General features: G+C 48.6%; 1 protein-coding gene across 1 annotated transcript in view; it reads right to left on the minus strand.

The window, feature by feature from the left end:
- Positions 1-6,916: 6,916 nt before the first annotated feature.
- The window catches only part of LOC118084298 (neuroligin-3), a 50,452-nt gene continuing 29,468 nt past the window's right edge, over positions 6,917-27,900 (minus strand). The window contains exons 2-4 of the mRNA XM_060270032.1: positions 15,493-16,204; positions 14,181-14,240; positions 6,917-7,190 (exon numbers count right to left, since the gene is read on the minus strand). Coding sequence (XP_060126015.1) covers positions 6,943-7,190; positions 14,181-14,240; positions 15,493-15,973 — 789 coding nt within the window. The 5' untranslated portion in view covers positions 15,974-16,204 and the 3' untranslated portion in view covers positions 6,917-6,942. The remainder of the gene's footprint in view (positions 7,191-14,180; positions 14,241-15,492; positions 16,205-27,900) is intronic.

The raw sequence follows: 27,900 nt of genomic DNA on the forward strand, positions 1-27,900 counted from the left end.
CCAACGCAGAGCCTGGATCTGGTCCAGCAACCCATAGTTGCCCTTGGCAGCCTGGTCCCCGGTGCTCAGGAATCCTGCAGGCAAGGAGATGATAGTAGTGAAATGGGCAGCACTGGCCCCAAGGCAATTCTCGCCTGCCCTCGCCCCTCATGCTATGCACTACAAAGGGCAAAGGCCACTGCCATGGGCCCCAGTTTCTCAGCTGCGACTGACCCCTTCCCTCCATCCCCTCTCAATATTGCAGAGATCCCCCATTTCCCATACTCTGCACACACTGTGCATTTGAAGCACACCTCCTCACCCTGGCCCAAAGAATCTTGGGGATTTGTCATTTACCCCCACAGAACTGCTATTCTCAGCATGCCTAACAAACTATGGTGTTACTGGGATTCCTTTAGGTGGCGGTGGAGATAATGTGCTTCAAATATATGGTGCATACACAGCCAAGAAGACCAAATGGGTGTAGTCTGCTCTGCATGTGGCTGTGGCTCCTTTGGTATCTGCCTGTGGCGTACAGCTATTTTTGAGGGCTTGCCTCAAGAACGAGCCACCATATTTTGGGTGAAGTGATGGTTCGTGTTTGTGTGGGTGTTGGGTCAAAACAAGTCAGCCTCTGTGAGAGGGGGCAGCTAGCAGCAGGGAAAGGAGACCCTTGTCTGGGGTCAAGACGTCCTTTATTCCCTCACAGCTGACCCAGGCCCCCTCTGCCATCTTGGGCCTGCTGAGGGAATCTAAGGCCTCTAGGACTTAACTAGGTCAGAGCCTTTCCGTACTTTGGCGCATTGAACAAAGCAGTTAGCCTATTGGGGGAATTTTCATCTGGTTCCTTTTGGATGCTTTTTTTTAAATAAAGCAATTGATATATTTTATAGACATACTTTCCTGCAAGCCACTTTTGGGCAACATTTAGAAAAGCAGCTTTTGGACACTAGTGAGTCAAGTGGGATGTTTTACTTTTTCGTGTATACACACACACACACACACACAGTGGTACCTCTGGTTAAGAACTTAATTTGTTCCGGAAGTCCGTTCTTAACCTGAAACTGTTCTTAACCTGAAGCACCACTTTAGCTAATGGGGCCTCCTGCTGCCACCGCGCTGCCACCGCACGATTTCTGTCCTCATCCTGAAGCAAAGTTCTTAACTCGAGGTACTATTTCTGGGTTAGCAGAGTTTGTAACCTGAAGCGTTTGTAACCTGAGGTACCAGCCAATGAATCATAATGAGCTAGGTGGGGTTAGTCCTTCTCCCCCGATTTTGCGGTAGATATTTCCTTTGGTTCCTGGCCCAGGCCTTCCCTCCCCATGCTGTGTGATTCTTGTTTTATTTATTTATTTATTAATTATATACGATATATATCTTAAGAGCAAATGTCTCTAACAAACATTAATTTGCCATTAGGTTGCCAAATGCACAAGTTGACCCTAGAGCTCCTGCTTAGTAGGGCTGCCAACTTACTAAAATCTTCTTCTAAAGTGGCAAATGTATCTTATTTCCAGACAGTGCCCCAGATTACCACACAGGCACCCACAAAATCAGAGATGTAGTTGCCATGAACAGTGGCCACGGTCCCTCCGTCTTCTGGTGCAGAAGAAACAGGTCCTTGGGTAGGGACTTGTTAGGGAGAGTGGCTTGTTTGTTTTTTTGTAGGGCAGACTGAGCTCCAGCGTACAGTGAGCAAGACTCCCTTCGGGAAAAGGGAAGGCCCATATTCAGAACGCAAAGGAACGTGGAAGCCGCCTCAGGTCCCCCAAAAGGTCTAGCAATGTTGCCTTTTTAGCGATCACCCATTGCCAGTCCATTTCCAGAGGAGGCTTGGCTGCACCCCAGCGCTGGGGACATAGAATACTCCCTCTGGTGCAGCTCATTAGCGGGGCTTGCCAGGCCCTGCAGGAGGGAGGAGGTGAGTAAACACGTTTATTCAATATTTAACCGCAGATCAATATTTGCTCTGTGCTGTGCCAGGATGTGTAAATGAGAAAGAATTCCCAAGCAAGGGACCTAACGCCCTTCTGCACAGCCGGCCAGCCACTGCCACAGCTTCTAGCTTGGAGAGAAATGTTGCCTGTAGAGAAATGCCCCCACACCAGCTATACAGCAGGTATGGGGCAGGGGACCTCCCCCCCCCACCTTCTCAACATGCCTTCGGCATGTAGGTGGAGCAGTTGGGGGAGGGGATGGAAGAAGGCGAGAGGGTTCCCTGTCAAGGAAACAGCATTGGGGAAATGTCTGTGCCCCTCAAACATTTGGAATAAACACCTGGTCAGACATGCCCTTCCCACCCTGCACAGATACATACACTGCTAGCAGGTGATCGTGTATTTATTAGTATCGAGGTTGCAAAATTTGCTCTGGCTGTTAGAAAATTAAGGGCGAGGCATTAGAAACAAACCAACCTAGAAGTGCGGGTGGGATGTTCTTTTGCTCCATCATGCACTAATTTATATGATGTCCCTTTTGTTCTGGAGAGGAAGTCTTATTTTAATTCTGCCCCCCCCCCCCCCGTTCTTTTCCTTATTCCATCTGATGAAATGTTCCTGGTGCAATGTGTTAAAACTGACTATATTTCTGTGGGTATCAGACTGCGGCAGCCTAAGTCTCTAAGCGATAAAAGGTTCAGTTCAATTCACCAGGCCAGGTCCTGGGGTGGGGGTGGGGTCAGCATGAAGCATGGCATTTGGGAGGAAGGGGTGGCTACTGAGAAGAAGGTGGGTTTGACCAGTCTTGCTTGTATCCAGGCAGCAGCTCCATGCAGAGCAGAACAGGACACCCCCTTCCTCATCCTTGCAAAGTTTGCTCCTAACATGGAAAGGAGCCTACAAGGATGTGATGGAGATAGGCAAGGACAACTTGCTGAATGGCTGTGGTTGTGGCCATCCACCAATGTGGCTCTCACGGTGTCAAAAGAAGCCACAAGGAAACCAGCATGCCTTTGGCGCAGCAGGGAAGTTGGGTCACCCAGATCCTGACCCACTCTGGTCTTGAAGGCACAGGTCGAAGCACCTAGATGCTCATGGCCTACTGCAGCACCTCTTTCCCCACTGCCCCCCACAGCACCTCTGCCCCCCCCCCTGCGAAGCGGGCCCATTGGATCCATACCCAGCACTCCCACACGGTAGTTGAGGGTGATGACGATGACATTGCCATAGCTGGCCAGCACGCTGCCGTCAATCATGTTGCCTGTGCCTTCCATGTATGAGCCGCCATGGATGTACACCATCACCGGCTTGGCCCCACTGTCTCGGATGTCTGCAAGGGGGAGAAGCTAGAGACAGGAGTCCGACAGAACCACCTCCTCACTTCCAGCCTCATTGAGCCAATGCGGGGGGGGGGGGGAGCCCAATGCTCCTGGCACAGGGGTGTGGGGAAAGAGACCCAGCCCACCCACCTGCATCCAGAGAGACCCTGGGCTGATGCTCAGCCCAATGACTTTTCCAGCAAGGCAGCCAGCATGAGGAAACCCTGAGGACTTGGCAGGACGCACAGCTCGGTTGAGTCTCAAAATGCTGCACTTCCAAAGCCAGACCCAGGATGGAATAGGGCCAGGGGCGGTCAGCGCAGGACCAGCGTTCCACCTTGCGAATAAACCATTGTGGTTTGCATTGCCTCCTCTGGGAGGGGGCATGGGGAGCCAGGAAGGGAAATGGGCAGCCCGTATACCCCCCCCCCATTTAAGTGTGATAAGAGAGTGATTTGAAAGGTGGGATGATTGGGCCCAATAAGGTCTCAGGGCCAGAGGGAGAGGACAGAAAGCAAACATCACCTCTTTGCTCTGCCAGGGAACCAGCCCTTTCCACAGATGCTGCCAGAAAAGGCTTGCACCAGAGTGATCCCACCTTGCTCAGTCTCCATCCCCCCCTTCTCGGTGTGGGTGTTGCTCCTTAAAGACAACACATCCATCACAAGCAAGCTTTGTACTGGGAAGAGGCTTGGGAATGACTCCTCCCAAAGAGCCCACCCATTCTGCTCTCATGGCCCCATTGCATCCACAACAGCTGTGCCTGACCCAGCTTCACAGAGCCAGACTCTACACCTGCCAACATGCACAGATCAAAGCGTCCTAACAGGGAGGCCTACATTGCGCAGGGCACACCAGGCATGGACAGACGGGGTGGGGGAGCTTTATTTGAAATCCAATTGAGAGACGATGCAATTGACTGAAGGAAGCCCTGTTCTCAGTAGCCACCTGTCCCCCCAAATAACAGCTCAGTGAGGACCCCTGTGGTTATATCGATGTGCTTATTGCTGATGTTCTCAGCACAGCCATGAGGCAGCGGCCTCGGCAGAGGAGGGGAGAGCAGCACACGGACTCAGAAAGAAGTGCACTGCCTAATTTAGTCTTTGTGTGGTAGAGGTCCCTGCATATGACTTTGGCCCAAACAAACTGGGGGGGGGGGGGCTTGCAGCCAAAGCAGGTGAAGGCCAGAAGCAGAAAGGTAGCAAACAAGACAAAAAGGACAAAGCTTCAGCAGTGGCTCTTGAAGAGTCCAGACCTCTGGTAGCTTCCAACACTCCATACGGAGACTCGTGGTCAAATCCTGCCACAAAAAACCAAACCGAGGCCAAGAGGTTGAGGTTGAGGGCTGGCCCTGGAGCAGCATCATGAGAATCCACTAGGAAGATGGCGAGAATGCAGGAAACAGCCTTATCCTGAGCCAAGCCACTGGTTCCACCCTGACTGGCAGCAGCTCTCAGGTTTCAGGCAAGGGTTTCTCCCAGACCCACCATGAGATGGTAAGGATTGAACCCGGGACCTTCTCCAGGCAAAGAGGACGCTGTGCCACCAAGTAATGGACCTCCAGCAGGAATTCACAACAAGCTCAAATGAAAGCTGATGGCCTTCTGAGCTCTGAAACAAGTTCAGGTTATGGAGCTCTCTGTGTTGTCTCCAGGACTGGCTAAGCTTTCGCCGAAGCTCTGGAGTCCTTCAGTGCAGAAGAGAGGGAAGGGGAAGAAAGAAGAGTGTTGGCTCCTGGAATGGCTCTCCCAGTCCAGTCCCTGTTTGCTTTCCACAGAAGCTGCCCACCATCATGGATGGCGAAGTTGGTGAAATGGGGTTGGTGAAATGACTTATCACAGTGGTGTTTCATGAAGAACTCAGAATTTTGACCCCCTGCTGGGGGGAAAGGCAAGACTGATAATCAGCTTCCAACATGGGTACAGCTGGGTGGAGGTCAAGTTCATCTGTCTGAAGTAAAGCCACAGGTCCTTGTCAGCAGTGGGCATGATATCAATGCCTGCCCACCCACCCACTTGCCTCCAATATTCATTGCAACACCTCCCAAACCTTCCATGATGCAGAATGCTGTTCATGCCTGGTTTTCATTCTGCTGCTTTCTGGGGATTACAGAAAGCTGATGCCTCAGTACCCTGATCGGGGTTGTGGAAACAGTTGGGAAGTTACCACCTAGAAGGAAACACATAATGCTCCCTAAAGCATTATGAACCCAGATGGGAGGAAAGCCAGGAGAGGCGCCTGGAAAATGGTTGAACGTCTCTTGACATTTGCAGCGTACCCAAAGAGTGAACCAATACAATGGGGCTTACAGTGTGTCCCCAACATGGTAGCTGTTTTGTAAACTTTGGTGCCCATCAAGGAAGGCAAGCTTATCCCTTGATTTTGATTCAGGAGTGGTGGGTGGCAGGCATGAGTTACCATGTGCTCTTTCAAAGGACTACACCACAAGGTATCCAGTGGTATTCAACTTGAGCCTTCCAGATGCTGTGGATTTGAATTCCCACCAATCCCAACCAGCAGAGCCAATGACCAGGCATTTGGGAGTTGTCGTCCATAACACCTGGAGGGCACCACCCTGACTACAGTCTCCCAGACTGGCAACCATTCTGCAGTTATTGCACGGCATCTGGGGTAATGTCTGATGGCTACTTGCGGCTATTGGTTCCAAGTTTAGTAGCTTCGGCTGTTGAAAGGTGGCTGCACACACACGCAATTAATTCATGAGTGATCACTTCATTGCAATGAATCTGCCAGTGCCCCAAAGAGGTGCACATCTTGCCATTCAGGAGGGGGACCTGGGATGGCCTGCTGCAGTCTCTGGCGTCTCCATCATCCACTGCTTTTACCTGCCCTAAATATAGCCACTGCCTAAGGACAGCTTCATCCTCCACACCTGGGTGTGAGCATTCCATCTGCTGCAGAGTGATTTGACCTGGACCTTGGGCACACGAAGGTCTGTCCCCACCCCCACCCCACCCTCGATTCTGCATCTCCTGATTGCTTTGTCTGCCCTCTCGGCAACGGGATGGCTGCGTCCTCAGGATGCCTGCCTGGGTGCAAAAAAGAACAAGTCTCTTTTCAGCAATTTTTTTTCAACAGTCATGTGGCAATGTCCTCCTGCCCCTGGCAGATGCACAGCCCCTTCTGACCAATGTGAGAGAGGCTGTTTGCGCCAGAGGGGCTCAATCTTGCCCCCCACCCCTCCAGGTATAGTTGCTTTGGGAAAAGATGCTGGCAGGCACAGCTGAGTGGAAGGCTACTCTCCCTCCTTGGGGGGCGGGGGCAGGTGTCAAGTGTGTGAGAGAGAAACAGAGAGAAAGAGCCGTGAGAGACACACATTGCTGGTTGCAGGGTAGACAGAGGTTCCTCAGACCTGAGCCTTATCCTGCTACAATAATACATGTTCCCTGAAACAAGCCAGCAGGCAGCAGGCCTTTGGGAGACCAGACCTGCTCAGCAGGAAATCCAAAGGGGACACCTTTTTGTCCAGACAGGAGATCGGCGACAGCTGGTATGTAACATTTATCCCAGCTCACCATGCTACCCACATCGCCAAGTGAGACAATGTGGGGTTGGGGATGGGGGCAGTGAGCAGGCTCCCATAAGCAACCACACGCCCAGAGCTGGGTGCCCCTTCCATCTCCCTCCCTCCCTCCCTCCCTGCCCTGCCCACCCCCCTGGAAGAGGCCGAGGCTCAGAGAGCATCACCACCATGCCCCTCCCATGCAGCTGCTCAGCACAAGGAGACAGAAAGACACACACACAAAAAGAAAAAACCAGCAGGGACTTCCTGGGATGGCAGCAAATGAGGAGCGCACATGAAAAGGAAAGCGTGAGAAAGAAAGAGCAGGTTCATGCAGCCACAGCCACCTGGTGCGCACACAAATACCTTCGTCTTCATCCCCGTCATTATCTGCTAAGTCCTCGCCCTGTTTCTTAGCGCTGGAGCCGCCTGGGGGGGGGACCAAACATGAAGGAGACAGAACCAAAAAAAGGGGTGGGGAACAAAGAGAAGGGTGGAGGGGAAAGGAAGAAAAACAAAAAAGGAAGAAAAAGAGAAACAAAAGAAAAAAGAAACAAAAAGAGAATTCAAAAATAGCATGATTGCAGAGAAGGTGGCACGTTACCTGGGTAGCGCTTGGGCTCCACACTAAAAAGCATATTTTTGCCCCCCACTCTCTCTGACCTCCAATAGCAGCACTGGGGGGGAGGAAGGCAGGGACTGTCTGGAGCAGTTTTCCTTCCTTTTCCAGGTGAGGCAAGAGGCTACTCACAGCAAGAGGAGAAGGGCAAGCAGGGACACCTTCTTCGGGGTGCCCACCTACCTACCTGTCCTCTTCCAGGCAGGGGATTCTGGAAGTCAGGCCCGAGGAAGGCATGGGAAGAGAGGGGTTGATAGAACCCATGGGGACCCTCCACACTGCGGCTTCAGGTCAAGTACCCACCTGTTCCCTTCCTTATCTCGGGGGGGGGGGATAACTCCAGGACTGATGCCCGAGTTTTGGGAGGTACCAGTTCTCTTGGAAAAGTCAACAACCCTCAAGAGATAGGAGGGGAGGTTGTGGGGGAAGGAGAGAGAACTGCCACAGCTGCCTTTGCTTGGGGAGGCAGCAGTGTTGGGTGGATTTATAGGCAGCAGCATACATTATCAGCATATGCCCTGTGATCAGACTCAAGAGTCACTGGTTGCTTGCACGTGGGTGCCAGTGAACAAGAAGGCCCTCACTTGCCCATTGCCAACCACACTGTACATGCATGATTCCAGTGTGTGTTTGTGGGAGGGAGGGGAGGAAGAGGTGTGTGTGCGCACATTGGTGTGAGCATGCTCACATGCATGTGACAGAGGCTGGTGGGGCAGTGGGAAGTCCTAGCAAGGGACAGAGAGGAGCACCCCATCTTCCCTAGGTTCCTGGGGATAAGAGGCTGTGTCCATCTCATCTGACCAACAACTTGGTTGCTCATGGCAGTAGAGCCTTCTATGAACATATGAAGCTTCCTTGGAGTGTTGATGCACCAAGCCCAATATACCACCTACTCAGACTGGCAGCAGCTCTCCAGGGTATCAGGCACAAGGGGGGGGGGGAGGTCTTTCCTGTCCACTTGCTTGATCTTTTCTACTGCAGTTGCCAAAGACTGGGAATTTCTGCATGCAATGCATAGATACAATATTCGCCACAGGGAGGGCTCATTTAACTTTCCATCACTTTGCGGGGTGGTGTTGTGGAGGAGGCAGGCAGATTGCTACTATAGGAGAACTGCAGAAAGGTAGTTCAGCAAGTCACTTCTTCACCTGGCCAATCACGGGATGGCTCCTAGCAAGTTCACACGCATGGCACCACGGACGCCTTTTATTCTCTAATGCCTGAGCATTCTTCATGCACTCCAGAAAGCAGAAATGAGTCACTTGCTGAATCAAAGACATGTATTCTAGTATGAATAGCCCTTTCATTAAAAAACAAAAAACACCCCTAAAATTTCCCTTATTTTTCACTTCCCTTGAGAACCCACCCTCCGGAAAGCCACCTAGCACAGACTAACTTTCTAGTTTCCCTTGTCTGAGGCCAGCTTGGTTTTCCAAATGTAGGCAGCCAAGGGCTCTTTGCCTTGCAGGCCCATCACTGGCATGGCTGTCAGGAGACAGCTAGGAACAGAAACTTGGCTGTGTTCATCTTAAAAGTTATTGCTTGTTGGAAAACAGGCAAGCCAAAGGATATGCAGAGAGGGAGCCACGGGCTCAGGGAGCAGCCACAAGCAAAGACAGGCCAGCATATTTTTACCCAGAAGAACTAGGTTACCAGTTCAGTTTGCAGGACCCATTATACTGCTCCCCACCACTGCCTCTGGAAGACAGAAAACCCTGACCTTAACCATCCACACAAGAGCGCAGGCCAACAGCCCCAGCCACCTAGCCCCATGTCGCAGAAGCATTGAGTGACTTTTGTCCATTTGTTTCTCCCAGTTTTCATTTTTGCAATGTTCAGTGCATTGGTATTTCCACATCAGTTTGCAAAAATCTTTGGGAAAGAAGTCCTCATTTATCCTAATGTAAAGATTTTTGCAAGCAGTTTTCCTCAATGCAACGTATTTCTGCATGCTATTTCCAGAAATTTAATGCAGACTTGCCCTTAGTTTCTGCTTCCTTCTGCACCTTTCTTTTGGCTGGAGAACTGCATTTCAATATTTGGAAAAGCACAGACTCTGGAGTATAGCAGTGCTTTGGTTTGTATAGCATCTTGGGAAGTATGAAGTACACAGGTTTGCTTTACAGTGTGAACCAAACTGAATTTATCCCCTCCATTTCTACTCTGCACAGGTGTCACTGTGACTGAGCCACACTTCTCTGCTCAGAGGGGATCACCTGCCTACAGACTTTGCAGCAAACCATTCTGATTTTCCAGGCTGCAGGAAAGCTAGCGGCAGAAAAAAAGGGGCTACAGTTTAACTAGTGACCCTGGGCACCACCATCTCTCTCTGGTCAGCTGCAACACAAATGGGCTCCCAATGCCCACCCCCACCCTGGCCAAAGCCATTGGCAATCTGAAACACATGCACCACCATGCAAGGGAATCTGCACAGAAAAGCGTGAGGCAGGGAGGTAAGAAATACCCTGCAACACTGGGGGGCAGGAGATAGGCTGGGGCCAGAACAAAGCCTTGCCTGGACTGAACAAAGCTCCCCTGTCTGCAGCCGCAGCTCGGATTCCAGGCCTGCTCTGTTGCCATGGAAACCAAGGCAGAAAGAGACTGCATTTCCCATCAAGGAGCACCAGAGTCCCTCCCACCTTCCGCTCGCTCCTATAGGGACCTCCATCCTGCCAGGGCTGGGCACAACATCTACCTGTTTCCCCTCCTGTTGGCACCCCCCCTTCCCTCAAAAGGAGGGGAATTTTGGAGCCAGAGGAATCCACAGGAGGTGGCAGCGTCTTGTTCCCGCCACCACTCCTCTCCCCGCATCTCTGCTTGCCGCATGCAGGACATGGCAGCCTTTGGGGACCCCAAGGCCCGCTGCTGGCAGCAGAGAGAGAAAGGCACACTCACACACCAGGAGACCAGTCTCTGCTGATGGGCTGGGGCTGCTGCTGCTGCTGCTGCTGCTGCTGCTGCTGCTGCTGCTGCTGCTGCCACCCCGGAGAGCCAGACAGAGATGGGAGAGGAAGCTTAGGCTGCACCAGGCAAAGGAGACGGACATGCAGGGGTGAAGGAGGGTAGACAAAAACCAGGGGCATCAGCCAAAACTTCCCATGGCATCTTCAGCAACAAAGTGGCCCAGAAAAACTGCCCTTTTATTTGCAACTGCAGTCAAGAGTTGTAAAGGACATGCCTCCCTGTTGTGCTCCAGCATGGGGGCCTGAGGAATGGCTCATTGCCCCACTGCCCTGAACTGCCTCTGTGTGCGCAGGTGCATGTTTCCAGCAGAGGGTACGCACCCTCCTAAGTACAGTGGTGCCTCACAAGACGAAATTAATTTGTTCCGCGAGTTGTTTTGTATTGCAAAAACTTTGTCTTGCGGTTTTCCAATTTAAACAAAGCAAAGCAAAAAAAAGCAAAAAAAATTCGTCTTGCAAAGCATGGCCATAGAAAAATTAGTCTTGTGAGTCAACAAAAAGATCACAAAATGCTTTCATCTTGCGAGTTTTTTGTTGTATGAGGCATTCGTCTTGCGAGGTACCACTGTACTTGCCAGCCCAGTCCTGAAAGAGGGCGGGGGGGGGGGAATGGTGCCACCCCAGAGCCCTGGGCACCTCATTGGCTAGGTGAGTTCCTTTCTCCCAGAGAGGGTGGGTGAGGAACAAGTAAAAACGATCCCAGTCATTAGAACATAACAGATCTCTCCACTTACAATCAGAATCAGAAGCATGAGTGTTTGTGTTTGAATGGAAGTGTGCAAGGCTAAACTACTTGAAATGACCGTCTTTGTTCCTTTGTTTGTGAATGGTACACAATGGTGAGGCCCTCAACTTGAAATATCACCACACAGGAGCAAAAACTAAGCAGTTCATCAAAATGGTACAGAATCAGGGTTCATTCCAGTTTGCAGACTGATACGCAAGACTTGTGTTTCTCTTAAATGATTTGAAGGTTGTTGTTGTTTCAAGTTAACTTTTGCAGAGTAGCCAGGATGTAAGGACTGACAGCAAGGGACACATGCAGCCTGCTTTAGCCAAAGCCTTCTAAACAAGAGGCAAGAGAAATGCAGTATCTCATCTTGAAGAACAGTAAAGGCTGCTGCCAGTGGAATGAAGGGTTTAACACTTTCTCCCTGCATTGCAGTCCTGATCAAAAACACCCCTCCCACAAGCTGCTGCCCAGGGCCACATTATTCCTGTAAAACAGAGAAGGACATAGACTCCAAAGTGGCAGTCAAGGGACATGGCCTCATGGATAACACCAACATTTTCAACTCCTAGCTTCAGAGTCAAGTTTCTACCCTCCCAGCACCAAAACCTCCAATGCAATTCTACTTCAGCATTAGTCAACAGAAAAGTTAACATTTCTGCAGCTGAGCAACCCTCATCTCTTTCTCTCATTGGACTTCCTCTCAACAGACCTATAATCTCAGAACCAAAGAACTGTAGAGTTGGAAGGGGCCCCCAAGGGTTATCTCATCCAGCCCTCTGCAATGGAGGAATCAAATAATCCCTGACAGATGGCCACCCAACCGCTGTTTAAAAACCTCCAATGAAGGAGAGACCACTGGCTTCCAAGGGAGTTGGTGCAACTGTCAAACAGCTCTTACAAGCTCATTCTAGTGAGTCTTTGAGCAAATCTGCAAAGTTTGTTTCCTAAGCTTGGCAAACTTTGAGGATACCTGCTCCCTCCTCCACCTTTCCCTTCAAATCTTGCCATAAAACTCACCTTTTCTGCAAAGTCTTCAAGCACAATCTCCTTGTTCCCATCCTAGGCTGAGTAAACAGACTCTCACATCCACAGTGTACATTTAAAGCACTCTTCAACAACTTTAACAGCCCTGGCTTCCCCCAAAGAATCCCAGGAACTGTGGTTTGTTGAAGGTGCTGGGAACTGTAGCTCTGCAAGGGGTCTCTCAATAACCCTTGGCACACTTAGAAAACTACAGTTCTCAGGATTCTTTGGGGGAAGCCATAACTGTTTAAAGTGATATCATAGTGCTTCAAATGTAACCTTGATATATATGTTCATTTCCCCACTTTAACCCATGCTCCCTTCCCCTCTTGCTTCTTTGCTGAATATTACGATCACATCCTCCCTGGGGAAAGTGACCTGTTCTCCTATCCTTCATGATGCACCATGCAAGTTCATTGTGCTGCAACAAAAACGAAGTGCACTTACATGCAGTTTGGGGGACTTTGACAACCTCCCAAGTGGTTTCCCCCTCTTCCCCCACCCCAGGTGCTTTAGGTCTCTTGCCATGCATAGAAGGATATGAACACAGGACATTTCGAGGGCACTTCATTAGCTGTGGGGCTTCTACATTGACACCTCAGGGACTCGGTTGAGGAATAATGGAAATATATCCTAACAATATTTTTACTGTTGCATTATCCATCTGGAAGCTGCCGCTTCATTGCTAAAGCTGGGCCAAATGCTTGTCAAGGAAGAAGGGAACAGGGTGTGCAGGCCATTCTGGCTCTTTGTGGATCTCTGCCGATTTGGCAAGTGCTTGGAGGACCAGAGATCACTCTGAGGGGCAGTGCTGGGAGCCTCTCCAGGCAGAGCTGGATCTCCCCTCCCTCCCTCCCTGCCAGCCAGCCTTTCCTTGCCCACTTCTGCACACCTGGAGCTAACAGGCCCGGCCAAGGAGCTTCAGGAGGTGGGCCAGAGCTTTGAAGTGGCTATGACAATGTGCCAGTGCTGGCCCCTTGAGAAACAGCCTTGGTGCCCAGAGAGATGCTGTCTGAATAGCTGGGGCGGGCAGAAGCTGGCAAAGCAAAGTGAAGAGTCCAAAGAGGACCAGGGCAGGGTGAGGAATGGGAGCAAAGGTAGCTTGCCTCGTAAAGTACCAGCTGAGGAAGAGAAGGCCAAGCTCACCATGGCTCAGGTCAGGACCCCAACCTCTCAGAGGAGATGCACACGCTGCCTTACCCATCTCTACCATGGCAGGAAGGAGGGGAGATAAGGAGGAAACCCCTCCCCCAAAGTGAGGCGTGTTGAGAGGAGGGTCTCTTGGGGGAGCATGTGAAAGAGGGGAAAGGCAGGGAGGGGGTTGCGGCTGGGTGCCCAGGTGTGTTTGGCAGCACAGCCAACAAATAAACTGGGGGGGGGGGGGGCAGCAGCTCTACATAGGATGCAATGCCAGGACAGAGATGGCACACGCAACAAGGTGGTTCCTATGGCAAACAAAGCCAGTCACGTCCCCCCAGCCGCACACCCAATATACAAAGCTTGGGGCCTGGGCAGGAAAGGGGGGGATGTCAGTGGAGGGGAACAGACTCCATTTTGTCTGGCCAAATGTCAAGCCCCCTCTCTGCATTTCTGCTACGCTGCCCACCCACCCCCATGCATGACATTCCTGGTCTGCTGCTGGAGAAGCAGCAGCATGGTTTTTGCCGGAGACGGATGCTGTTGGGTGTTTCTCACAGTTCTGCCAGTGGGGAGGGCAAAGGGAACCCCCATATCTGAAGGCCCCTCCCTTCCCCAGATGACAGGCAGCCCACACCTATAGGGCAGCTTTGCAGCACTAGGAAGACCAGCTCTGATCAGAGTGGGAACGGCAAAGGGAGAGAGTGGGGTGTTCCAAGGGGGAATGCCTCCCTCCCAAGAGGAGGTGGACAGACAGAAAGACAGACAGATCCCCTCCCCTGTGAGCTCCGGAGGAGGGCCCTCCCCTTCCCTCCCAGAGAATGAGGGGGGGGACGCTGCAGTGGCATGGGGCAGGCCAGGCGCCCCCTCACGCTCACTCCCTCTCTCTTGCCTCTCTCTGCGCCCCTCTTGCCAACCCCCCCCCCCCCCGGCTCGCTACCTACCTCCTTTCCTACATATTTTCTTGTTGGGTTTTCGGGCGCATTCCTTGGAAATCCGTTTTACTGTAAAATGAATAAAAGACTACAAAATAACAGGAGGCTCCAGCGGACGGTGCAGGCATGCAATCCAGCCTCATTGTAACCCCACCGGTCCCCCACCACCCGCACCCTGTCCCCCCTCCGCCCGCAGCCTTCCCCCCCCACTCTTGGGACTGACCGCAGGAGGAAGGAGAGGGGGAAATTCAGGGTGGGGGTTGCTGCTGCTCTAGGAGAAAAACTCTGGAGCCAATAAAAAGTGAGCTGGGAGGGGGGAAGAGAGGAGGGCACACTAAGCAAGAAGCTGCCACCTCACCCCGGGGGGAGGGGAAAGGGGTCACCAGCCCTCCCCAGTGCTGCTCTGTACAGACAAAAGTCCCACCCCACCCCTGCCCTGCCTCCCCCAACATCTCTATGGCTGGGCTTCCCCTTCCCTTGTGGTGAGGCTGAAAAAAGGTCCTTTCCATGCTGTGCTACTTACGGTTCGAAGAAGGAGAACCCCCTGGAAATGAAGGGTTAAAGGAGAAGGGCACCCAGCCTCACCACAAAGGGCCAGGTCCCCTTGCACTCCCCCCCCCCAATGCAAGCCCTTGTCACTAACAGTGGCACCAGAGAGAGAGGGAAGCCCTGTAACTCAGCCTTGGTTTCTGGGGAGTTTCAGAAGCAATGCTGTCCCAGCAAGAAAGAGAGAGAAAGTAGGAAAGGGAAGAAAGGGAGAAAACGAGAGACAGTACCTACTCCCCGCCCTCTGCAGAATAACAGCACATGAAACCTCAGGAAAGGGGGGGGCAGAGAAAGAGAAAGAGAACAGGAAGGAGGGAAGGACAACCCCAAACCAAACTCAGGGCCGAACCTGGCCGCCTGGGAACCAGCCACTTGCCATGAAGATCTGCAGTCAGCCAGAGAGTTTTCTTTGTTTTTGTTTTGTTGTTGTTGTTGCAACACAAGAGAGGAGGCCGTGATGAGGGTGAGGATGCCATGGCAGGAAAGGGGCATGATGGGCAGAGGCACAGCACGTATGAGACAGAGAGAAAAGAGTGTACGCGGAAGAGAGAGAGAGAGGGAACAGGGAGAAAAAAATGTCAGCCAGGAAGGCACAATGCAAGCAGCGTGGGCAGAGAGAAGCATCTCCACAAACAGACAGACATGCTGGGCGGCCGAGGAGGGAGGAGCAGGAAGGGAAGGGGGTCAACGCTGGCATGCTGCAACCGCATGAGACCAACCACCGAGAAACAGAGAGCCGCCGCGTCTCCTGGAGGCAACCCCGCTGGGGACTCACCATCCTCGGTGGGGATATAGATGTTGAGGTACAGGCAGTCCTCATTGGGGTCCTGGATGTAAGTGGCCACAATGTCCAGGTTCGAGGTGAACCAGATGGGCAGCATGATCTCGGGGACGGCCGTGTGGATGTTCTGTGGACCCACTGGGGAGAAGTGTGTGGCGTTGCGGATCCCTGACCAGGAGGGGGGCGGCTCGGGGGGCATGAACCTCTTCTCCCCGGTGGGTGGGGCTGCGTAGGGGACCCCCAGGTACTGGTCCACGGGACCCAGGATCTCGCTAGGCAGGGGCACCCGCACGCCCCGCAGCTTCCCATAGTGCGTGTTGACGGTGGGAGAGTACGCCTGGCTCTCCATCTGCACCACGGCCGAGGCGAAGCTGAGGATCCACAGCGCCAGGCGGGCCTCCCAGCCGGTGGCAACTTCGGTCACTTGCAGAAAGGGGGAAAGGAGCGGTGGGCCTCGGAGGAGTGACCACCACATGGTCTGAGGAGGGCAACACCAGAAGCCAGGCCTCAAGCAGATTCTTGGGGCTCACAGAACCCCCATGGCAGAGAGGGAAGGTCTTCTGAGAGGGGGTGGGGGGTGCGTCGTCCAGAAGCGAGGCAGAGCAAGGCAGGTGGCAGCCAGCGGGTTCGTCTTCAGAGTCCTCGGTGTGCCCACAACAACCTCTCCCTTTTGGCAGGTACTGCAGCTCCTCTGGTGCTGATGGTTCTGCGAGGAAGAAGAAGAGGACACACAGGAGTTCAATAGCCACGGCCTCGTTGTGGGTGACATCAGGCACTAAACATGCACTACCGTGTTTCCCCTTTTTTAAGACGTAGTCATTATATAAGCCATAGCAGGATTTCTAAGCAATTGCGCGATACAAGCCATACCCCGAAAATAAGACATACTGATAGACCCTTCACCCACTAGCAATAACCCCCCTCCCGCCAGCCAACTCCCCCCTTAAAAATCTCTCCCCATTTTGCTGTCGCTCCACAGACACGTATTTCCTTTAAAAGCTTGTAAAAATGCACCGAACAGCCGTAGCTGCTGGCTGCCGAAGCCTTGTGATTTCCCTTCCCCGTTTCTGAGAGCATTTTTTTAAATAAAAAGATCCAAAAATAATTTTTTTAGCCAAGCTGTGTAAGCTCTACTTGGTGAAGGGGAGAAAAGTGGGGTGGGGAGGAGATGAAGGCACGAGGAAGAAAAGAGGGGCGATTGAAGAATGCAAAGGCTGTTTTCCCTTTTAGGGAGAGACCTCCGTGCGCGCGTCTGTCTCTCCCCCCCCCCCTGCGTCTGTCTCTCTCTCTCTCTCTCTCTCTCTCTCTCTCTCTCTCACTCACACACACACACACACACACACACACAGCCCACCTCTCGCTTCCCCCCACCTTTCCCTAAATTCCCTTCCATTCAATGCACGTTGATTTCCTCTTAACGGGAATCTCCCGTGTCTGATTGTTGTCTCATTGCTTTTACCGGGCATAAAGCAGCCTTTTAAAAATCCTGCTGCAGTTTTCTTTCTACCTTATGCTGCTTGGTTGTCTGTGGAGCTGCCCCTTTAAGGATTTGTAAGTAGTCTGGATCGCAGTCCTTGCCTTGGGGACTTTTTTTTATTTATTAAGGACTTTTTCCTTCGCTGTTTGCGAGCTGCTAAAAGGAGCTGCTAAACGCTGCTTTACACAAAAGTTAAACTGCCGGTCCTAACAACACGTGCTTCCTCACCTCGCTGGCTCAATTGCTTCTCAATTGCTACCATTTACCAAGTCAGCAATCTTAATTGCTGCTTAGCTGGCTTCTTTGTTCTCAGCAGGTAGCTTCTTTGCTATCAGTGATAGCACTGCAAAGTGCTATGTTGTTGGAACTTCAGACAGTCTTGCAGTCTTGGGCAGCTGGCTGGTAGAGATCCTTACTTGCTTTAGGTATAGGCTACTGCTAGGACTGTATCACACAGATAGATTCCATTATACTGGTTTAGATTTAAGAAGCTCCAGTGTAGCAGATTGCTATTAAGTGAGTCCCCACCTTGGAGGAGAGAGAGAGCAGCCCTTCGCGAACATCCCAGGGCCGGGGAGAGAGGGCTGCACCAGGGACGCACACACCTCCCTTCCCTCAGACTCGTAATAAAAATACCAGTAAGACATCCCACCAAAAATAAGCCACCCTGTGGTTTTTTGAGAAAAAAAGTAATAAGACGGTGTCTTAAAAAGGGGGAAACACGGTATATTCCAGCATATTTATAGAACTCGCAGCTCAAATACAATGCAGATATTAACTGTTAGGGGGAAATAAGTAAAACAGGGTAAGCTGCCATGTGAATGCAGCCTAAGATGCACTCTTGCTGATGATATCCCCAATCATTATACATTGCAGCGATGCCAACCTACCAGGAGGTCCATGCGCTACAATGAAAGAATTGGGACTTTAGCCTGGTGGCACCTAACCTTTGGATCTACTGGCTGCTTCATATCAGACAGGCACCAGACCCCCTCTACTGTCTTTTTTGCACCCTAAAGACTTCCTTTTTTTCAACAAGCCTTTTAAGTGGAGGCCCATATCCTAGTCTGCAACCACATTGGACTTTAAATGGCTTGTGTTTTTATCGTTGATGTTTTTATTGATTCTTCTATAATTTTTTTAAAATTGTTAATCACTTTACAGAATCATAAGAGTTGGAAGGGACCCCTGAGGGTCATCTGCTCCAAACCCCTGCAATGCAGGGATCAGCTAGATCATACATGACAGGTGGCCAGCTGATATCTGCTTTGAGATAAACGAAATGGAACGAGATAAATAAGCAATGATAATGTATAGGTTCCAGGTTGTGTGGTGAGCAACCTTTCAGATAAACAAACACCGCATGCCCCCCCAAGGAGTATGCCCCCAGCTCCCTCCGCCTACTGAGTGGAAAGGGCAGGGCAAGTCTGCTCAGGGCAGCAGAGGTGTAGTCCAAACAGGTTGGGCTGGTCAAGCAGAACTACCCCTGCAATGGCCGGAGACCACACTACTGCTTTGCCAGCCCAACCTGCCCAGGTGCCCTGAGAAGCCTACTGGGGGGCTGGCCGGACCTATATAACTGTTGCCCCAGGCTTGGATCCTTCATCTGAGCAACTTAGCTGTGAGAGCAGGTGCTGAGCCAGGGTAGAAAGCCTTCCTTTGGGGCTTCAAAGGAACAATCAGGAGGTTAAAATGAGCTCCTGGTTGTTCCTTTGCCGGTCTAGGGTGCACTCCCACCCACATATCGGCTGAAGGGCTATGGGAGGTCACAGAATTGCAGGGGAAGCAGCTTCTCCCTCCCAGCATTGCTCCTTGAATTTCCAAGAAAACCAGAGGTTTAAAGAGGCTCAGGTGTCGCTGTGCTTTCAAGCCCGCTTGCCAGGACTACAAAGTGCAGTGTGAGGCACTTTTGAAAGCATTTTGTAAATAGCCCACTAATAGATCATTCAGCACAGTTTGGCCCTAGCTAGTGGGAGAGACGGATTAGAATAAAAAAAATAAGAAGGAAAGCAGGATTTAAATTTAAATCAGCCCTGAGCGCTCACTGGAAGGACAGATCGTGAAGCTGAGGCTCCAATACTTTGGCCACCTCATGAGAAGAGAAGAGAAGAGAAGACTCCCTGGAAAAGACCCTGACGTTGGGCACAAGGAGAAGGGGAAGAGGAAGAGATGGTTGGACAGTGTTCTCGAAGCTACCAACATGAGTTTGACCAAGCTGCGGGAGGCAGTGGAAGACAGGAGTGCCTGGCGTGCTCTGGTCCATGGGGTCACGAAGAGTCGGACACGACTAAACAACATAGCGACAAACATCAAGGTAACAAGTGAGTTAAGCAGCTGGTTATGTGCAGCAGTAGGGCAAAGATGTGAAGGCAGTTTCTCCTCAAAGTGTCCTAACAATACCAACTGTGGGTGAATGGCAGAAGAAGTTGATAGAATATATGGAACTGTCTGAGTTGACGGGGAGACTCCGGGATCGGAGTGAAGAAGCAGCGGAAGAAGATTGGAAGAAATTTAAAATTTATTTGGAAAATAAGCACGTAATAGATTGACTTAATGGCAGTGAGGGAGATACAAGGAGGTTGTAGATAATACTAGGGTTTGAAAATATGTATTGTTAGAAGATAATGATATTTTAATTAAGAAGTAAGATACAGATTGAGGGCTTAAAGGAAAGATATAATAGATGAAGTAAAATGATAATATTGAAGTAAATTTAGAATTTATATAAGATTTAGAACTTACTAAATGTGAAATGCTAAGAAGCACAGCAGGAGGTGGGAGAGGAAGTCAATAGATTAGAATGAAGGTTTATAAGTAAGAATTTTTGTTATGCATATTTTCTTTTTTGTATTTTTTTGTATTTTGTATCTTATTTGTGTGTTTTGTGTTTTCTTTTTGTGTTTGGTATTTTTGTATGTTTTTGTTGTCTGAAAAAATTCTTAATAAATATATTTAAAAAAAAAACAAAAAACAAAGTGTCCCAACAAATCCTAGGCTTGCAGATAAATCAACCCAATAAGCTACAGAAACATATATGCAGGTGGAAAGTCAACAGGGGTGTGGGAGCTATTTTGCATAGAATGTCACATGTACAGTGACCTGTCTGCTGAACAGAAGTTGTGTGTGCTCAGTGCAATGAGCTTCTGGTCTTCAGGGAATGAGATTGTTCCTCCTGAGGCCACCAAGGGTGGCTGACCTGGAGAAGCTGAGAGGCAGAGAGGCTGTTGGGTGAGGCCTCTAGGGTTGTGATGGCTTGTGTCCTGCTCCCACAGTACGACAACTTCCTTGCTGCCATGGAGAACAAGCGTCTTGGTGAAGGAGAGCATCAACTCAGGTGAAGAAGTTATTATTCCTTAGCAGGGACTCATTCTTTGGGGAGGGGGAGCAAGTTGTTAGCCTCTCATGCCAAGGGTTATCCTCCAGAGGCTGGAGCTTTTCTAGTAATGGTAGGAGCCCACCGTTAGGGACACAGATAGCTGTGTTTGTGATGGGTGTGCAGATTGCAACATAACAGGCCTGCCCTAGTTGTAGGTGTCATAGGTGATTTAAACAGCCTGGTGGATAGTGCCCAGGAGTAGTGTGTGGTCATGGTGCATGTTGGGGAGTTGTGGAAATGTTAGTTGTGCTGTCCAGGAAGCAAAGTATACACTAGTGGCCAAAATTGTGGAAACCTTTTTGGGAAAGTGTATTTCTGAGGTTTGATGGCTCATCAACACTACTTTTTCTGGAGTAATACCATAAAATTATATATCAATGGAAAGATAATTTAATGAAGAATGTAATGCAGCAAAGTTTGTTCAATAATCTGTATTCTATCAAAAGATATAGCCAAATAACCAGAAAAGGGAAGCATAACTTGCTTAGGTTGATATGCAGTAGCTTTCCTTCATTTGAATGTAGCCAATGAGCATGAGTGTTTAGAGAGCCAACCAGGTGTTATGAGCCATCAAACCTTGGAAATACATTTTCCACAAAAGGTTTCCACAATTTTGGCCACTAGTGTAGGCTGCTAGGTGGGAGGTTGGTAGCCATAACCTTCAGGGTAGCTTTCTCAGAGTGCTTCTTGTGTTCACGTGCAGAACCAGCTAATAACAGGCACAGAGATGCAGTCTCAATGCATGGATGAGGTGGTGGCATCTAGGGAGTTAGGATTTGTTAAGTTCCTGGGCAATGTGTTCAGATGAAATGGGCCTGTGCAAAAAAGATGGGCTCCACTTGAACCAGGACAGAGCCAGGCTGCTGTACTTAAAACCAATAGATTTTAAACTGATTGCGGAGGGAGGTTTGGAACAAATTATCCTCACCCACCCCCAGAATGAACATGAAAGGGTTGTGGTGGTTTTGAAGAGGTAGTGATGGCCACCAAATCCGATGGCTTTAAAACAAGGTCAGATAAGTCCATGGAGAATAAGGCTACCAGTGGCTGTTTGCCACAACAGCTATATGTTTTCCCTCTATCATCATAGGTGGTATGCTTCTGAATACCAGTGCTAGGATCCCAAGTGAGGAGAATGCCACTGTGCTCTGGTCCTGCTTGAAACCACTCTATCAGAATCTCGGCTAGAACAGACTCAAGGAAGCTATTAGAGGTAAGAAGACTTCCTTCAGAAAATGGACATCTTGCCCAAGAGAGAACAAAAGGAATGTGGAATTTGGCAAAAAGAAATGGAGACAGACAATAAGGGGTGCAAAGAAAGATTTCAAGGAGCATATGGCTAAAAATAAAGACCCACAACGTAAAAAAATTATTTAGACACATTAGTAGCAGGAGACCAGCTAGAGAGGTGATTGGAACTTCGGATGACACGGGAGTGAAAAGAGTGCTGAAGGAGGAAAAGGAGATTTTAGAGAAGCCGAGTGAACTCTTTGCATCTGTCTCCACAGTGTAAAATGCACCCTTACTGACAAATTTGAAATTGACAAATCACTGGGTCGAGATGGTATTCACGCAAGAGTTATTTAAGAAATCAGATGTGAATTTGCTGAGCTTCTAACAAAACTTTGTAACGATCAGCTTCCGCACCTGAGAGAAGTGGCCCATTTAGCATCTGCTCTGGGAAACTGGTGGTATGCATTATTAAAGACAGAATAATAAAGCACATAGAAGAACCACCGTGCTGAAGCAGACCACTCTCACTGACCTTTTAGAGTTCTTTGATAGCTTCAACAAGCGCATAGAGGTGATCCAGTCAACACTGTGTCCTCAGACTTTCAAAAAACCTTTGATACACTACCTCACCTAAGACTCCTGAGTAAGCTTAGCAGTCATGGGATAATAGGAGAAGTCCTCCTATGGATCAGTAACTACTTAAGCAAAATGAAGCACAGAGCAGGAATAAATGGTCATTTCTCCTAATGGAGGGATGTAGAATGCCAAGTCCCCTAAGGATCAACATTGGGACCTGTGCTTTTTAACTTCTTCTAAATTATCCAGGGTTGGGGGTGAGCCATGAGATGGCATAAAAGTGGGCTGGATGGCCCTTGTGGTCTCTTCCAACTCTATGATTCTATGTGCTGATGATACCATATTGTTCAAAGAGGTGAGTTTTCTCTCTCTTTTGTTTCTTGTTTTAATAAAGGGATTGTGAGGAGCTCCAAAATGACCTCTCCAAACTGTGTTGGCAGCAATATGGTAAATGCAGTTCCATGTAAGCAAGGGTAAAATGGTGCACAATGGGGCAACACACACACCCGCCCCCAAGTTGGAGCATAGTGTTGTACCTCCGCTTACATATCCCTCTGGATACGTAAACTTCGGGGTGCGAATGCAGCAAACCTAGAAGTATTTTTCCAGGTTTCGCCCAGCACACATGCGCAGAAGCGCTCTACATGCCGCAAGCATGGACAGAAGCGGTCCTCTGGTTGCGAATTCCTTGGGATGCAGCCAGACCTTCGGAATGGATCCCATTTGTAACCGGAGGTGTTACTGTACTCTAATCAGGTGCACCAACTCCTAGGGGTGGAGGGGTCTTTGACCCCTCAATATTTGCAAACGGTGTCTGAGCTGGTGGTGAATGAGCAGGAACTGGGGTGACCTTAAAGTCACACTGGACAGCTTAGTAAATTGTTGACCCAGTGTGTGGCAGTTGCTTAAAAGAAATAGCATGTTTAGGGATTATTAGGAAAGGGATTGAAAATAAGCTGCCACACTTTTTGTAACTGCTTTTCTGGTTCCCATCCAAACCAATTTGCTTAAAGGTACATCAGAACTCTCTGTGTTCCCTGCTCCCCATTGTTACCTGGCTGCATGATAAAGCCTTTGAAGAGCTCTGTCGTTAAACTAATGTCTATTTGTTTAACAAATATGCCACTTTTCACAGAGCTCACTTCTGAGTAGAAAGGTTTGGAATTATATGAGTATTATCAACACCCCACTCAAATTCCTTTCATTTTAAAAAAATCTCCACCTTTCCCTCCCCATCATTATCTGGCTGCATGCTTAAGGCTTTGAATAGATGCTAAACCAATCTATCTGTTTGTTTAACAAATATGCCACTTTCTCAGGAGTAAGCTGCACAGAATTCAGTGGCACTTCATTTTGCATAGGCAGGCATGGGGCAGGAGAGCAGAGATCAATGAGGACATTTTCAAGCGTGGCAGATCAGAGCTCAGCATTAGAACTGAGATCGCTAACAATGTTTTTTGTGATGGGCTGAGCGGTACCTCTAATGCAAACTGCATTTTGGAACCATCCCAGGGGCATGACAAAAAAACCATGAACATTAGCTGAGCACAGACAAGCAACAAGCCCCACCCCCACCTGGGACTCACAAGTGGGGAGAGGTGCTGTTGCATGCACATCCTGCTTTCACACTTTCCATTAGGACATCTGATTGGCCACTGTGAGAACAGGATGAGGGACTACTAGACAGGTCCTCTTTGGTTGTGATGCAACAGGGCCCTTGTCACATTCTTATGGCAGTCACAAAGGCCTAAAAACTTTCCCTGCTGGCTTTTCTTAAGACAATTTCAGTAGTCTAATTCAGTGTCTCTCATGGCTCAGTGTTCTCAGCTCACACATAACACTAAGTTATGGTTCATTAAACCATGGTTTTGTGCTATGTGTGGACACTGCCCAGTGGCCTAACCATGGTTTGTTTACTGCCAACAGACAGGACCTGAAGCTGTGGCTTGTTGCTTGCTTATGACCCTTACTCTGCTTAAACTATGACTTGGTGTTACAGGAGAACCCAGCATCCTTCTTTTAACCATGGTTTGTTTGGTGCATCACCCCGGATGCTCACCAAGTTCACAAGTTCACAAGGCAAGAGTGGCGGGGAAACAAAGCAAACTCTAGGGAAACAAGTTATGGTTTGTTTGACCACCTGGTTTCTTAAAGAAGCCAGACCTTAGTTTTATGAGCAACCAGGGGTAGTTTCCAACAGTGCTCAGAATAGACCCATTTAAAACAAGTTTTTAGTGTTTGATGTTTTATTGTGCTTTTATCATTTTTTGTTGGGAGCCACCCAGGGTAGCTGACCCAGTCAGATGGGCGGCATATAAATAATAAGCTGTTATTACTATTATAATGCACCTAAAATAAAAAAATTCCTTCAGTAGCACCTTAAAGACCAACTAAGTTTTTATTTTGGTATGAGCTTTCGTGTGCATGCACACTTCTTCAGATACAGTGAAATAGGAGTCCCCAGGCACTTATGTAGAGAAGGGGTGGGGAGGGGAGGGGGAGGGGAGGGGAGGGGGAGGGGGAGGGGAGGGGGGATCAGTCAGAAGGGTGGTGGAAGTGGGTGATTGACTGACTGATAGCTGTTGATGACCGAAAACGACTGCAAATGGTTTTGCATGAAAAAGCAAGGGTTGAGATGGCTGAAGATCGCTTATCATGTATAATGAGATAAGAATCCGATATCGATATATCGATATCGATACATGATATATCGATATCGATACATGATAAGCGATCTTCAGCCATCTCAACCCTTGCTTTTTCATGCAAAACCATTTGCAGTCGTTTTCGATAGCCCTCCTATTCCTCTCTGTAAAATGCTTTGAGAGAGACTTGATCTGAAAAGCAACAAGCAATTAACTGGAGTCAATCAATCAATGAATGACCCAGGGGCAAGAGAGATGTATTTTGTATATGCTCATATGCCTTCAGCATAACTCTGTAAGTTTCAGGGCTAATCCTGCCAGCTGAGTTTAAGCCACTATCCAAAGTTTTGCACTAGGCAGAGTTTGCAATGTCAACCCACGCATGGTTTGCACCAACGAAATTGAATCCATAAGGACTCAAAAGGAAAGCACCGAGGGCTGGAGGGGTCTGACACAACCACAGCTCAGAGCCCCCACAAAAACAGCTCCTGGTGGGTTCCTACATATCTTATTACCTGGCCTGTAAGTTTTGCACACAGAGGGGTCTCTCCCTAACCCACTGTTCTGATCAATATTCCCCTGGATCATTTTTACCAAACAAACAGCTTTAGTGTTCCACAAGGATAACACAATTTAAGCACTTGACTGGCTTCACTCAGGTGTCTGAAGGTACAATTAGCATCCTTAACTTCACCTGGAACCAGCCCACCTCCCCCGTCACTTGTTAAATGAGGTTTTTGGCCTGTGTCCTTAGTAAGTCCAAATCTCAGTTGCAAACATTATGTTCTTCCGCCTTATATTTTAGATAAAAGCTTTGCCATGCCAGGACTTTCTTTTTAAAAAAGATCTCTGAATCTGGCAGTGCGAGATGTGTTCCTGTGAGACTTTGTGCTTTGCAGGGATGCCAGCCAGGACATGCAAAGCAGATCAAGTGATACATCTTAAAGCTTATTAAGTTATATATTTTGGAGCTTGGGCAGGAAAGCATCCATCAGTCTCCATCAGGCAGTGGCTCACCAGTCCAGAAAATGGAACCTTTTTGCTTAGCTTCTTTAGTTTGTAGAAAGAAACTGTTCAAACGAGTCACTAAAAAGAAAAGAAAAAAGCTTCTGGTAGGTATTTTCAGTCTGTGCAAACTTTATCCAACTTATGTCTTCTTGAGATGGAATTTTATAGATGGGGAGGGGCTGGGATTTTAAAACCTCTTAAAAATGAACACTGGCCTACCTTTCAGTACTGCAGTTGTAAGGCATGCCAAGATAATGCACAGGATGTGCACTTGGGGAAAGCACCATATATTGATAGCCAAAGTGGCATAGTGGTTAGTGCTGGGATAGAAACCTAAGAACCTAATAAGAGCCTGCTGGATCAGGCCAATGGCCCATTTAGTCCAGCGTCCTGTTCTCACAGTCAGTGACCAGAAGCCTGTGGGAAACCTGCAAACAGGATTTGAGCACAAGAGCCACTCTCCCCTCCTGTGGTTTCCAGCAGCTGGTATTCAGCAGCATTACTGCCTCCCACTATGAAGGCACAGCCTGGCCGTCATGGCTAGCAGCCATTGAAAGCCCTCTACCTCCTTGAATGTGCCTAATTCTCTGTTAAAGCCACCTAGGCTGGTGGCCATAAATATGCACCACACAAAGAATCCTTTCCTTTATCCATCCTGGTTACAGGTAGGTAGCCATGTTGGTCTGGGTCGAAGTAAAATAAAAAAATTCCTTCAGTAGCACCTTAAAGACCAACTAAGTTTTTATTTGGTCTTTAAGGTGCTACATACCAAAATAAAAACTTAGTTGGTCTTTAAGGTGCTACTGAAGGAATTTTTTTATTTTATCCATCCTGAATCTTTCAACATTCAGCTTCATTGGATGTTCCCAATTCCTACCATTATTCTCTAAACCAGGGGTTCCCAAACTAAGGCCCGGGGGCCGGATGCGGCCTAATCGCCTTCTAAATCCGGCCCGCGGATGGTCCGAGAATCAGCATGTTTTTAAATGAGTAGAATGTGTCCTTTTATTTAAAATGCATCTCTGGGTTATTTGTGGGGCATAGGAATTTGTTCATATTTTTTTCCAAAATATAGTCTGGCCCCCCACAAGGTCTGAGGGACAATGGACCGGCCCCCTGCTGAAAAAGTTTGCTGACCCTGCTCTAAACTAAAAAGTCCCAGACATTGCAACCTTCGTTTATAAGTGAGCTGCCCATCCCCTTGATAATTATGCTTGCTGTTTTCTGAACCTTGGGAAAGCAGAGAAATCCCCGCTCAGCTATCAAGTTCACTAGTTGGCCTTGGGCCAGGGTGGATAAAAATCAATGATTTTTTTAAAAAAATCAAAAAAATCGGATTTTTTTTATTTAAATCGGATTTTTTTGATTTAAATCGATTTTTTTGATTTAAATTGATTTTTTTAAAATAAAATGCTTTTTGAGGAAAATATATTACCACCCAAAGGTTATTCCATCATGAAATAAAGATTAGTTTTTTAATTATGTAGAATAAGGTTGTATATGTTTAATTTTTTGGGTAAATAAATTCCATTAATCCATTCACAATGTCATGCTCTTCCAGAGGATTTTGTAAGATTATTGGGCAGTTTCTCTGCCTACAAGATGATATCACAGATGCTTGGTTTACTTTAGCAGTTCTCAAAACTGAATTTGACTCAACAGAGATCACATGCCTCTTCTTCACAGCAAAAATGTTATAACATGAACAGAGTTGAGAGAAAAGACCTTAATCCTATTGTTCTACAAACCTATGAATACAGAAACAACCCCTTCAGTGCTAAGTTTCAAGAAGTTCAGTGAATAGAACAGAAACAATATTTTTCTGATTGTTTGGAGTGGACAGTATTTAAGTTTTTCATGTGTAGGCTGGGCTGACAGTCTAAATTTCTTAATATATATATATATTGTTTTTGTTTAGCCAAATTAGTTAACAAGCATGGATGTTTGTTTAAGCAAATAACATATGCTGTAATGTTATTGTTTCAGTTGAATAAATCTATTTAAATTGTTATTAAGGTAATGATTATTTTTCTCCTTCCAAAGTACAACAGTAAAGTTGTCCAAATATGAATGATTAACCTATTAAA

The sequence above is a fragment of the Zootoca vivipara genome, chromosome W (genome assembly GCF_963506605.1).
Source record: "Zootoca vivipara chromosome W, rZooViv1.1, whole genome shotgun sequence".
Classification (NCBI taxonomy): Eukaryota; Metazoa; Chordata; class Lepidosauria; order Squamata; family Lacertidae; genus Zootoca; species Zootoca vivipara.